Raw genomic sequence first — 14857 nt, 5'->3', positions numbered from 1 at the left:
AACCACCCGATCCACTACCTGTTCACCCCGCTACAATCCAGAAGGCGAGGTTGGTGCATCAAAGCTGGGATCGAGAGACTGAAAAACAGCTTCTATCTCAAGGCCATCAGACTGCTAAACAGCCATCACTAGAACAGACTGCCTACGGACTTGAAATCATTGCCCACTTGAATAAATGCAACACTAGTCGCTTTAATAATGCCACTTTAATAGTGTTTACATATCTAGCATTACTCATCTTATATGTATATACTGTTTTCTATATTATCTATTGCATCTTAGCCTATGCTGCTCTGTCATTGCTCATCCATATATTTATATATTCTTCTTCCATTCCTTTAGTTAGATTTGTGTCTTATATGTATTTGTTGTGGAATTGCTAGATATTTCTTCTTAGATATTGCTGCACTGTCGGAACTAGAAGCACAAGCATTTCCCTACACTCGCAATAACATCTGCTAACCATGTGTATGTGAACAATAACATTTTATTTTATTTGGTTAACATAATGCCCTGAACCAGAGCCAGTGCACCGACTGGTATGTGCGTAGCACACGGACACCCTGGAACAAAGCTACTGAACCACACGATACACCAGACCATCAAACGTCTACAGGTTGTGCGCACACATACCATTTTTGAGATGCAAAAATACCATCGGAGGTTCGCAGACCACGCGGCTTCAGCGAGCATAATCTGCAGCTGGATGCTTCTCCAATATTTGCCCATTTATTCTTAAATAAATTATTTAAGCTCTGTAAAGGTGTTGGGGATCATGGCTAGACAGGAATTTACAAGTATTACCATAGATTTTCAAGCAGATTTAAGTCAAAACTGTAACCAGGCCACTCAGGAACGTTCACTGTCTTGGTATGCTTTGAAATATTTGTATTCTGTATATTTTTATGTTAACTACTAAATAGTAGCCTACAGCAAAGTGTGTTTTAAATTATTTCTAACTTGTTAACAATTTCTGCTAGTTAGTTTTGCTACCATGTGGGTTTTAGCTTGCTTGAGCCTGCTAACGGAGTGGTGTTAATTCACATGTTTCCATACATGTTTCATTTTAAAACATTTATCTTACAAAGGAGTTGTTTAATCTAACTGCTTAACTATTTATCTGTACATGGAATTGTGTGTGTGTGTGGTGTGTGTGTGTGTGTGTGTGTGTGTGTGTGTGTGTGTGTGTGTGTGTGTGTGTGTGTGTGTGTGTGTGTGTGTGTGTGTGTGTATAAATATATTAATATATTTTTTTAATTAATAATCTTCACAGGACAATGCCACGGGCACTATCTGATGTGTGGAGACATTTCACTGCAGCTAATGTAGAAGGAAAAGCTGTGTACATTTGAAAATACTGTGCCAAATCATATGTGAAGAATACAACAAAGATGCACAATCTTCTGGCCAAGTGCATAAAGTTCACAACAAGCAACCTCTGACAAAAGTCCTTCTACTTCTATTCGAGGTGAAAATGATGAATCAGACACCTTATCGATAGCAACAGCTCATAGTCCTCCTGGAATCATATGTATTTTTGACTCAATGGAGGAATGTTGAGAAATGCTGATAAATGTCTTGCTCAAGCTGTGTATGCAACTGGTTCACCTCTGATGCTCACAGGCAGTGTATATTGGAAAATATTTCTGAGTGTTCTTCGCTCAGCATACACCCCTCCAACCAGACATGCTTTATCTACTCATTTGCTGGATGCAGAGTTCAACAGAGTTCAAGTGAGGGTCATGTAAATCATAGAGAAAGCTGACTGTATTGCAATCATCTCTGATGGGTGGTCGAATGTTCGTGGGCAAGGAATAATAAACTACATCATCTCCACCCCTCAACCAGTATTCTACAAGAGCCCAGACACAAGGGACAACAGACACACCGGTCTCTGTATTGCAGATGAGCTGAAGGCAATCATCAATGCAAGAGCTTTGGGATGGAGATGCAATATGGCAGTCGTACTAGCATATCTCATCAGCCACCTGGTGGAAGGGGTTTGTGGATCTGAGGCTCTTTCCCCTGTTGCCTCCATCATCCTCCAAGTCCCACCAACATCAGTCGCTTCAGAGCGCAACTGGTCCTTGTTTGGGAACACGCACGCAACAGGCTGACCAATACAAGGGTTGAAAAATTGGTGGCAATCCGGGCAAATCTGAGGCTTTTTGAGCCTGATATAATATTCCCTATCTATTCTTGTTCAGTGAAATCATCCCATGTGAAGAGTCAACTCATTAAATTAAAGTTCAATTCGTAACTAAATCGTTTTTTAAATTTCTATTGGAAGGATTTAATCATTTGCAATTATGTCTACTTATGACAAGGTAAAGGTTTATGTTTCTGTCTCCATTTGATATGGTAAATATATCCAATGCAAAAAACATCTACATTTAATTGGTACTAATATTAATTCCCATATATTCCCGTCAATTCCCATATATTCCCATTTTGAATCCCACCGTACCTTCTCCACGACGCAATCTGGTTTCCGAGCTGGTCATGCATATCTACCTCAGCCACGCTCAAGTTCCTAAACGATATCATAACCGCCATCGATAAGAGACAGTACTGTGCAGCAGTCTTCATCGACCTGGCCAAGGCTTTCGACTCTGTCAATCACCGCATTCTTATGACTCAATAGCCTTGGCTTCTCAAATGACTGCCTCGCCTGGTTCACCAACTACTTTTCAGATAGAGTTCAGTGTGTCAAATCAGAGGGCCTGTTGTCCGGACCTCTGGCAATCTCTATGGGGGTACAATACAACACTTCTTCCGTGGCCTCCAACTGCTCTTAAATGCAAGTAAAACTAAGTGCATGCTCTTCAACCGATTGCTGCCTGCACCCTCCTGCCCGACTAGCATCACTACTCTGGACGGTTCTGACTTAGAATATGTGGACAACTACAAATACCTAGGTGTCTGTTTAGACTGCAAACTCTCCTTCCAGACTCGCATTAAGCATCTCCAATCCAAAATTAAATCTAGAATTGGCTTCCTATTTCGCAAACAAGGCCTCCTTCACTCATGCTGCCAAACATACCCTTGTAAAACTGACTATCCTACCGATCCCTGACTTCGGCGATGTCATTTACAAAATAGCCTCCAACACTCTACTCAGCAAACTGGATGCCATCCGTTTTGTCACCAAAGCCCCATATACTACCCACCACTGCGACCTGTATGCTTTCGTTGGCTGGCCCTCACTACATATTCGTCACCAAACCCATTGGCTCCAGGTCATCTATAAGTCTATGCTAGGTAAAGCCCTGCCTTATCTCAGCTCAGTGGTCACCAAAGCAACACCCACCCGTAGCACGCGCTCCAGCAGGTATATTTCACTGGTCATCCCCATCATTCTCCGCCTTTCCTTCCAGTTCTCTGCTGCCAATGACTGGAATGAATTATAAAATCACTGAAGCTGGAGTCATATCTCCCTCTCTAACTTTAAGCATCAGCTGTCATAGCAGCTTACCGATCACTGCACCTGTAGACAGTCAATCTGTAAATAGCACACCCAACTACCTCATCCCCATATTGTTACTTATCCTCTTACTCTTTTGTACCTCAGTATCTCTACTAGCACATCATCATCTGCATATCTATCACTCCAGTGTTAATGCTAAATTATAATTATTTCACCTCTATGGCCTATTTATTGCCTTACCTCCATACTCTTCTACATTTGCACACACTGTACATATATTTTTCTATTGTGTTATTGACTGTACATTTGTTTATGTGTAACTCTGTGTTGTTTTTGTCGCACTGCTTTGCTTTGTCTTGGCTAGGTCGCAGTTGTAAATGAGAACTTGTTCTCAACTGGCCTACCTGGTTAAATAAAGGTGAAATCATATTTTTTTTTAAAAATACATTCCCACGGAAAGTTTCCACGTCTGAATATTCCCCAAGATGTGCAACCCTACTTCAGAATGAGGATTTTATTCTCAAACACCCCCCTTGGCCTTCTCGTTACTTAAAGGGCAAAAAGCTTGAATTGGTAAAAACTTTGAGAACCATTACTTTACCAACCATGGGCTTTAGTGATCTAGTCAATTGTTTGCTGACACATAATGGCTGTCTCCGATTACTTGCAGATTGAACTACCGGTTTTTGGGGTCCATTTCGGTAATGAGAACCTTAATTTCAGTAATGATAGTTAGCTAATTCTCATGAAAATTCTTATTTACAATGACAGCCTAGGAACAGTTGTGCTGTGCTGGTAACTTTAATTATTATTATTTTTATTGAAGCTTTATTTAACTAAGCAAGTCAGTTAAGAACAAATTCTTATTTACAATGACAGCCTAGGAACAGTGGGTTACTGCCTTGTTCAGGGGTAGAACAACAGACTTTTACCTTGTCAGCTTGGGGATTCGATCTAGCAATCTTTCGGTTACCGGCCCAACGCTCTAACCACTAGGCTACATGCCACCCCCCAAAAATAACTGGGACCACTGCTTTCACCTATTGTACAGTTATTTTTTATTTTTTAAATTTAAATGTCAGTTTTAAAAAATTTAAATAGGGATTATCATGACAAAATATGGGTGTTTAGCCCCATTTTAATATACTTAAAGCCACAATCTGGAGTTTGTGTTTCAGCAAATAGCAACCCCACCTCTTAAAGGACGATATCCCCATTTTGACACATGTACCTGTTTTATCACTTACTTATTATACTGTTGTCTGAACCCAAGACAGCTTTTTGGTCAATATCCCACATATTTAGATACTTTATAGGAAAATCATGTTATGCCATTTTCCCATAAGATCCAATTCAATTTCAAGTTACTTTATGCTTAAGTAATTACAGTACTCATACTTATGCAAAAATAAAATAAGTCAATTGCATTAAGATCAGAGCGCCTGCTAAATAACTAAAATGTAAAAGATTTTAGTATTATACAAGTTATTTGGCATTTACCAAATGACAAAGTTTGATGATGTATTGAGCTACTAAATCTCTAATAGAGCTTGGTACAGTTTTTCCGTGGCAAACTATGCAACACTCATTACTGAAACATTCATTCTCATCTCCGAAACCTGTTTATCATTACCGTAATGCACCAATATTAATTAAATATTAGATGTTAATCTGATATTGTGCCTTTTTGTTCCTTATCCAAATGTCTACATAACAATAACATGCATAAACAAATAATTATGACAAAAAAAACATGATTCAGAAAATGTTATATGTTGCTGGAATGAGATAAATGATGAAATAAATGTTAATTTACTTTTAAATATATTTGTTTTCAGTGTTCTGTTTAACTTGGGCTTTTTCATTAGGTGAACAATATTACAAATATATTAGAAATGGATTTGTTTAACTTTTTGGACTTTTTGCATTGGTAGTTGTGGAAATTGTGGTAAAATGCATAATATCTGATCAATAAACATAACAATAATTATGAAATAGATAAATACAGATCTTAGTCTTAGTGATCTAAAAGGAATTATGGTGGATTATTTTATTGTCAAAATGTTTTTTTGTCAAGTGCAAGTTTCATGAGAATCACCCAAGTACATATAGGTAACTGCCAAAATAATGGAAACACTTGAGTAAATCAGGGATAAACTGGGTATATTGAAAGCAGGTGCTTCCACACAGGTGTGGTTTCTGATTTAATTAAGCAATTAACATCCCATCATGCTTAGGGTCATGTATAAAAATGCTGGTCAGGCCATTATTTTGGCTACCATGGCTATGCCACCGTAGGATGACAATACGCCCATCCAAAGGGCACAAGTGAATGGTTTGATGATCATGAAAAAGATGTAACCCATATGCCATGGCCATCTCATTCAACAGATCTCAATCCAATTCAAATCAATATTGACAAAGCGAAAACAGGTTTTTAGAAATATTTACATAAGTATTCAGACCCTTTGCTATGAGACTCAAAATTGACCTCAGGTGCATCCTGTTTCCATTGACCATCCTTGAGATGTTTCTACAACTTGATTAGAGTCCACCTGTGATTGGACATGATTTAGAAAGGCACACACCTGTCTATATAAGGTCCCACAGTTGACAGTGCATCTCAGAGCAAAAACCAAACCATTAGGTCAAAGGAATTGTCCGTAGAACTCCGAGACAGGATTGTGTTGAGGCACAGATCTAGGGAAGGGTACCAAAGCATTTGTGCAGCATTGAAGGTCCCCAAGAACACAGTGGCCTCCATCATTCTTAAATGGAAGAAGTTTGGAACTACCAAGACTCTTCCTAGAGCTGGCCATCTGGCCAAACTGAGCAATTGATGGTCAGTCTGACCGATCTCTTGAGTTCCTCTGTGGAGATGGGAACATGCTAACATAATTGCAAAATGGTTTTCTAATGATCAATTAGCTTTTTAAAATGATAAACTTGGATTTGCTAACACAACGTGCCATTGCAACACAGGAGTGATGGTTGCTGACAATCAGCCTCAGTACGCCTATGTGGATATTCCATAAAACAATCACCAGTTTCCAGCTACAATAGTAATATACAACATTAACAATGTCTACACTGTATTTCTGATCAATTTATGTTATTTTAATGGACAAAAAAATTTGCTTTCTTTCAAAAACAAGGACATTTCTAAGTGACCCTAAACTTTTGAATGGTAGTGTATGTATGGGGAGCAGTCTGGACAGAGGAAGGGGTAGTCATTCAAAAATCATGTTAACCCCTATTATTTCACACAGAGTGAAACCTTCTAACTTATCATGTGATTTGTTAAGCCAAATTTGACTCCTAAACTAATTTAGGCTTGCCAAAAACAAAGCGGGTGAATACTTATACAACTATACTGAACAAAAAATATAAATGCATCATGCAACGATTTCAAAGATTTTCCTGAGTTACAGTTCATATAAGGAAATCAGTCAATTGAAAATAATGTTATTAGGTCCTAATCACAACTGATCAGGGGTTCAGCCATGGGGGAGGGCATAGGCCCACCTACTTGGCAGCCAGGCCCACCCAGCCAGGCCCTGGTGGACATTCCTGCAATCAGCATGCCAATTGCACGCTCCCTCAGCTTGAGACATCTGTGGCATTGTGTTGTGTGACAAAACTGCACATTTTAGAGTTGCCTTTTATTGTCACCAGCACAAGCTGCACCTGTGTAATGATCATGCTGTTTAATCAACTTCTTGATATGCCACACCTGTCAGGTGGATGTATTATTTTGGCAAAGGAGAAATGCTCACTAGCAGGGATATAACAGGGATATAAACAAATTTGGGTACAAAATTTGAGAGAATTAAGCTTTTGGTGCGTATTAAACATTTCTGGGATTTTTTATTTCATGTTATTACATGTTGTGTTCATGTTTTTGTTCAGTGTATATAAAAATGATTTGACATTAGAGTATTGGGTAGATCCAAAAAGAAATCACAATTAAATCCATTTCAACCTACTTTGTAACAAAATGTGCAAAAATCCAAGAGGGGTGAATACTTAGTAATACTGCTGCAAACGTGTACTTTAAATTAACTAAACTAATATGGAGGGATCCTAAACTCAATAGATAATGTGTGTTTCTTCAAAAGTTAATTGTTTGATTCCTTAATCAATTCTCATTGCTCTTATTACATCTAAAATGCCTGTCCACTATCACAATTTTAGTTCATATCTCCCTTCAAGTGTTCCTCTGAATGCTTTTCTAAGGTTTAGACTTTAGACATGTGCATAGTATGTTAATATCCAACATGTACAGTTGGAGGGCACAATTATTATACTTTTTTTTACAATTTCCCTAGATGCTAGAACGCCAAATTGCACACACAATACAGAAATTGTCCTGCCAATACTGTAACGTGACATAGCTTACTTTTTAGAGCCTGCAACAGTACGTCCAACTCTACACCAAGACTTGTTTTCGTTAGTGTTGCTATTTGCCTCCATGGTGGCATATGAACTTCAGACTGCTACTTGGATCTATTCCTAAAATGCCCGTTGGGTAAGAATCCAGTGCCATGAGATGCGATAGGACATGTGTTTCTCACGTGGCCCAACGGGAAGCAATGAGGACAGCATGTTAACGAGGTGTCGTATGTCAACAACCGATACTCGGGGCCTCTTGGTTTGCCGGCTAGCAGAATTAGCAGGTAAATATTTTAGTCACGTTAACTAAGTCATTCATTTAAGAAAACAGTCACTCGTGCATACATCTGCAAATAACATGTAATTATGTCAAGAAATTTGAATTGCATGTAACTGTCTGTAGCCTACAACTTAATGTAAAGGGTGTCCCAATGACCAAGTGCATAAGTGGATAATGTGGATAATGAAAAACAATGAAGGATCTTTTCAGCTGGTACATACACGTCAGTTGGTTTGGCAGTAGGCGGCCTATGGCTTGGTTCCTGCCTTGGTGGATTTGGTGGGTTCAGCCTGGTTGGGGGTGGATTTGCCCTATACTGGACTGTTCTTCTTCCTAGAGCTGTGGGGGTGTTGCTGGCTTCACCCGGTGCTGTGGCATCGTGGGTCTCACTGAGGCTGCGTTCGATAGCCAGCTGCATCAGCTCATCATCTGACAGGTTGCTGTAGAGACTGTAGTCATCAAAACCCATCGTGGGGCCCGCTGTGGAGCCAGGCATGGCCATGCTGGCAACTGCCATGTTGGATCTCGAGAGAAAAAGAGGGCATGCAATTACATATTATGCATTATGTCCACCAAGTTGGATCTTGCGAGACCCATTCCTAAGCACAGCAAGCCAAAATATTATTTTACCCAAATTACAAAATTACATATTGGTTTTACTTGTGTAGTTTAATTATGTTAATTTAAGATGACTTGGACATGAAGTGTGAAAATGCTAATATCAGGGATATTGCAAAAAAACTTGGCCAGGTAAATAAAACTAAAGCATGGATTGCTGTCTAACCTATCCATACTGCTTACAGGGTAGGGATATCAATATATAATTTTGTCCTGGGTTCAGTGGCAATTTTAGCATGAAAATCTTGGTGGGGCAAAAAAAACAACACAAAACAATACATTAATTGCACTATAACGGTGACAAACTGCCCACAAACTGTTAAGGCCTACATAAAGGAGTCCCAACACCTTACCACTGCTACACCTGGCTTTCAGCGGAGGCTTGTCTGGCAGCGAAACAGTTCATTCAGCCTCATTTACTGCCTTTTAAAAAAACATAGCTGGTATGGCTGATTTGCTTGAACAAATGTGGTTTCTACTGACAATTGAGATGTACAAACTATGGCATATGGGGATGACAAGCAGATAAGAGGCAATCCGTAATTTCGATTAAGACATTAATGAGCGAGCGACAACAGACGTAGTCAATAACTATTTGTTCAGCACTTTTGAAATGTACAACGACAGAATTCAGAACATGGGCCGTTCTTACAGTGTACTACTATCACTAGCACTGTCAAAGTTATAACAAAAAGTTTGCAAACAAGCACACACCGGCAACGAACGATGTGTTTACAATACTGCATTGGTGAAAATAGACCAAATTATTAGGGTGAGGCACATGGGCTACTAACAGCTTATTACACAACATACACTTAGTAGAGTATTACTTTCTTAGCTACAGTATAGATATCTCTCTGGCATCCTACATAATTTATTAAGCAACATAAGACATTTTTGGACTCAAGTTGCGAACAGGAAAGTGGCGCGGCTGTCCTTCGTGGGTAAATTTTGTCCTCAAAGAGAAAGATGCCGGATTTACAATTCCGAGTTGAATGACCGTTCAAAACGTATTATTCCCGACTTCCCAGTTGCAATACTTGCAGTTAGCCACTGTCACCGATTCCTTACAAACCACTCATTGTTGAATTTGCGATCTCCAAATTGTTGTGTAATGTTTATGTCCAATGGCCGATGAGCACTGATACGTTTTATCTATATTTTCTCTTCATTATTTCTCTTCATATGACAAGGACTAAAAAGGATTTGCTAGTAGACTTGATTCATGATGATGACTGCTAGCTAAGATTGTGAAAGTAAGATGTTGACATGATCAGTCAAAGCTACTGTACATATAACGTGATTTGACGTCATTTCTGTGGCCAAATGACCTTGAGCCTTCTTGGAAGGGCACTTCTAATGTAACTCTATGGCAGCACCTAAAGGGCTCACATTCTTGATGTCTACCCTTACTAAAGGCAGGTGACAGTGTCCCCATGAGTGACAGAACACTGAGCCAATTACGGTGCAATGCTGAGCCAATCGCGGTGCAATGCTCCTGTTTTCTGCTGGCCTGCCCCATCACCACAGAAAGCACCTAGCTAGGCTGAAACACCTGCATTTTGGAGCTGTCTGTTTGTATGCGGCTTTATTAACTCAATAATATATATACATTTTTTGACATTGTTTTCAAACTGATATGTGACACGTATTAATGCCAAAATAACATGCAAAAGAGGCAAGCCCCCCCCCAAAAAAGTAAAATATATACACTTTTTTTTCTTCTTTGAGCCCCACCTGCCCTGAATGACGGGTTTTGAATTTCCTTTCAAATCAGTGCTGGGGAAGTGAACAAGTGCACACTTGAGGAATGACAAATAATTGGGACGTAGCCAGAGATTATGGGATTGATTCAATTGATACAGCAATGCAGTATTTATGCAGCTCCATGGTCATCAAATTATAGAATGGTTTTGAATACTGTAAAAACCTACTACTACCAGGTAGACTCCCCTCACAGGGAGAAGCCGTTTTAAGAATAAGTCGTATATGTGTGCCAGAAGTAAAGTCACTGCATGAACATTGCAATGGCAGGTATTAATCTACTCCAGACTAAGGAGAGTTCTAGACTAGCATCAGTAAGCATACACCTTGATTGCGCTGCTGTAATTAGAGTACATCAAAACAGATGTTTACCCCTTTAGAAAACATTCACTGCTGTATAAAGAGAAAACACAACCGTTTAACCTTAAGACATAAAACTTAGACTTAAAGTTCAGAACATTTTGGGGACGAAATGAAACTCAATGTTTATTGGCCTTGTTGCTTAAGGTGTTTAGTAGGAAAAGCTGCACAGCAATGTCATTGGCAGAATGAGGCGGTTTAATTAATAACTGATTGAGCACCTGCAGCATAGACTGCACTTTGCTTGTGACACAAGGCTTTTGACCCCAACACAATTCTATGAGTTTCTGTACAATACTGTACAGTGCCTTCGGAAAGTATTTAGACCCCTTGACCTTTTCCACATTTTGTTACGTTATAGACTTATTCTAAAATTGATAAAATAGTTTTTTTCCCCTCAACACACAATACCATATAATGACAATGTAAAAACTGTTTAGACATTTTTGCAAATGTATATAAAAAAAGAACTGATATCACATGTACATAAGTATTCAGACCCTTTCCTCAGTACTTTGTTGAAGCACCTTTGGCAGGGATTACAGCCTCAATTCTTTGTGGGTATGGCGCTACAAGCTTGGCACACCTGTATTTGGGGAGTTTCTCCCATTCTTCTCTGCAGATCCTATCAAGCTCTGTCCGGTTGGTTGGGGAGTGTCGCTGCACAGCTATTTTCAGGTCTCTCCAGAGATGTTCGATTGGGTTCAAGTCCTGGCTCTGGCTGGGTCACTCTAGGACGTTCAGAGACTTTTCCCGAAGCCACTCCTGCGCTGTCTTGGCATTCAGGCCAAAGAGTTCAATCTTGGTTTCGTCAGACCAGATAACCTTGTTTCTTATGGTCTGAGAGTCCTTTTAGGTGCCTTTTGGCAAACACCAAGCGGGCGGTCATGTGCCTTTTACTGTGGAGTTGCTTCCGTCTGGCCACTCTACCATAAAGGCCTGATTGGTGGAGTGCTACAGAGATGGTTGTCCTTCTGGAAGGTTCTCCCATCTCCACAGAGTAACTCTAGAGCTCTGTCAGAGTGACCATCGGTATCTTGTTCACCTCCCTAACCAAGGCCCTTCTCCCCCGATTGCTGAGACTGGCCGAGTGGCCAGCTTTAGGAAGAGTCTTGGTAGTACCAAACTTCTCCCATTTAAGAATGATGGAGGCCACCGTGTTCTTGGGGACCTTCAATGCTGCAAAACACTTTTGTACCCTTTCCCAGATCTGTGCCTCGACACAATCGTGTCTCGGAGCTCTACGGACAATTCCTTCGACCTCATGGCTTGGTTTTTGCTCTGACATGCACTTTCAACTGTGGGACCTTATAAAGAAAAGGTGAATGCCTTTCCAAATCATGTCCAATCAATTTACTTTATCACAGGTTGACTCCAATCAAGTTGTAGAAACATCTCAAGGATGATCAATGGAAACAAGATGCACCTGGGCTCAATTAGCAAAGGGTCTGAATACTTACGTAAATATGGTATCTGGGTTTTTTGTGGGTTTTTTTCATAAATTTTACAAACATTTCTAAAAACCTGTTTTTGCTTTGTCTTTATGGGGTATTGTGTGTAGATTGGTGAGGAAACATTTGTATTTGATCCATTTTAGATTAAGGTTGTAATGTAACAAAGTGTGGAAAATGGAAAGGGTCTGAATACTTTCTGAATATACTGTAGAATCATCATTTTCAAACCTTTACAGTCCTTTGCAAATATTGTATGCTCCCCCAAAAATGGGAAATATGTTTTTACACTTTTACTATTGCTCAGAAAAAGAGATTGATATTACTTGTTAAATATTTTTTCTCAAAATGTAGGGATAAAAATTGACACCTCTAAAGATTCAAAAGCTTAGTATTTGGTCCCATATTCCTAGCACGCAATGACTACTATACATTAAGCTTGTGACTCTACGAACTTGTTGGATGCATTTGCAGTTCGTTTTAGTTGTTTCAGATTATTTTGTGCCCAATACTAATGAATGATAAATAACATATTGTATCACTCTGGAGTCACTTTTATTATAAATAAGAATATGTATATAAACACTTCTCCATTAATGTAATCCTGAATGAATTGTGAATAATAATGAGTAAGAAAGTTACAAAGGGTCAAAGACATGCTAACTTCTCACCATTGCCAATAACAGGGGAGGTTAGCATGTCTTGGGGGAATGATCTTTGACCCTCTAACTTTCTCACTCATCAATATTCACGATTCAGTCTGGATTATCCGTAATCATGGTAGCATTCAGATTAATGTAAAAGTGTTTAGAAACATATTATATTCTTATTTATAATAAAAGTGACTCCAGGATACTATAATACATTATTTACCATTCATTTCTATTGGGCACAAAATAATCTGAAACAACTAAAACGAACTGCAAATGCATCCAACAAGTTTGTAGAGTCACAAGCTTGATATAGTCATTGCGTGCTAGGAATATGGGACCAAATACTAAACTTTCACTACCTCATTCACAAGACTCTTTAGGGGTGTGAATCATTTTTAACCCTACATTTTAGGGAAAAAATATATGATTTGTTTAACAATCTCTTTCTCTGAGCAAGTGAATAAAATAATATAAGTTCCAAATTTTTTTGAGCATACAATATACTGTAGCTCAGCATTTGAAGTATTTATACAGTCATTATTGCTCATCTTTATCAAGGATGTCGGTCATTTCAGACACCACTATTTCTCAAGTAAGGAATTAGGACAAGCACACGACTCAGCATTTGAAGTGAAAAATACTTTGAAAAAAAGAAAAGAAATACTCTGTTCTATAAATTGTTCTGTAACGTACTGTTCATTCATTAATTCATCCATTCATTCAAATAATCAGGCATAGTCTTCAACACACCTTATTGCCAAAAAAGTTGCCCTACATACTTACAAGTGCCCAGTTGAAGGGCAGCGTATCATTTGCTCCATATAAGACATGTTTTGCAAGTCATAAGACAGCTACAGTATCCCATTAGCCCATTCGCAAATATCGCCCTGCATGCAGTGTAGATACAGCTTTATAAATAGACCTGGAAACCAAAATCCCATGGGTCTATTGCACAGGACTGTTTTAGGCTCTCAAGTGCATATGTATTAATGTACTCACTGCTGAACAGTGGCTGGCAGGCAGAAACTGCAAGAGCAAAGTAAAGGAACATATGTACAAGTGGGCTTGTCAATTAAGGCGAACTCCCTTTGAACACAAGCATGTCATTCAAATCGATAGATTTGAAGAAGAACAAAATTGAAGGTTGTATTTAGGTTGGCTAATGCTGGGATTATGTTAGGATTGGACAATGAAATGAGGATATGCTCCCCTTGAAAAAGTGTTAAAATCTTAAATTCTAATAATTTAAGGATTTCTGAAATAACTAATGGAGTGTACTACTTCTAATAATAATTCTAAAATGCTCATTACCATCAGATCCATGTAGAAAAAATGTAAATAACTAACAAAAAAATAAGTGCACCAACGTTGTCAAATAACAATTTAATAGAAAATATGTCTTACCTTTCTCCCAAACTTTTACTGTTTTCCTAAAAAAAAGTGTCAAAGTTTTCCTCTTTGGTTAGTCTCCCCTACTAAGACTTCTCCACTTCTCTGTCAGTGGAGGTTTCTGAAACTGGGCTTCTGATCGAGCAGTCTGGGGTATTTCTTGAGGCATATGATAGGGTGGGGGGGTCAACTTTTCATCTACCTCCTTCATAGCTCAGAATGCCCCTGAGGAGGAGCTGGCCCAGATTTTTTGAAGAGGGACGGATAGTACTGAACAACAAAACAAATAGCTGGAAGTCTTGGCGTAATAAATTAAACACGTTTATTTGTCACGTGCACAGGACACAGTGAGTGTAAATGGTACAGTGAAATCCTTACACACAAAAAATAGCAAGGTTGAGGAGGAGGTAGCAAAACGGCCACCATCCCATCTTATCTAATAATAATGTGGTGAGTATCTTCATCAGGTAATGTGACTCATCCAATTCGTACATATTACAATTGAGTGATATTGTCTGTGTTC

At 39.0% G+C, this 14857-nt stretch overlaps 1 protein-coding gene across 3 annotated transcripts in view; it reads right to left on the bottom strand.

Annotated features, from left to right (window-relative positions):
• LOC106571696 (ankyrin repeat and SOCS box protein 2) overlaps nt 1–14490 on the bottom strand; it is a 42120-nt gene extending 27630 nt beyond the window's left edge. The window contains exons 1-2 of one of the 3 annotated variants that reach the window (XM_014145071.3): nt 14350–14490; nt 8321–8623 (exon numbers count right to left, since the gene is read on the bottom strand). In XM_014145071.3, the coding sequence (XP_014000546.1) occupies nt 8321–8616 (296 nt within the window). In that variant the 5' untranslated portion in view covers nt 8617–8623; nt 14350–14490. Of the gene's footprint in view, nt 1–7826; nt 8624–14349 lie in introns of those variants that run through there. The other 2 variants (XM_082961858.1, XM_014145072.3) reach the window with 2 other exon arrangements.
• Between the last annotated feature and the right edge of the window lie 367 nt (nt 14491–14857).

The sequence above is a fragment of the Salmo salar genome, chromosome 15 (genome assembly GCF_965601325.2).
Source record: "Salmo salar chromosome 15, fSalSal1, whole genome shotgun sequence".
NCBI classification, from domain to species: Eukaryota; Metazoa; Chordata; class Actinopteri; order Salmoniformes; family Salmonidae; genus Salmo; species Salmo salar.
Note: the sequence above shows the minus strand (reverse complement) of the source record. Positions and strands in the feature narration are given on the sequence as shown.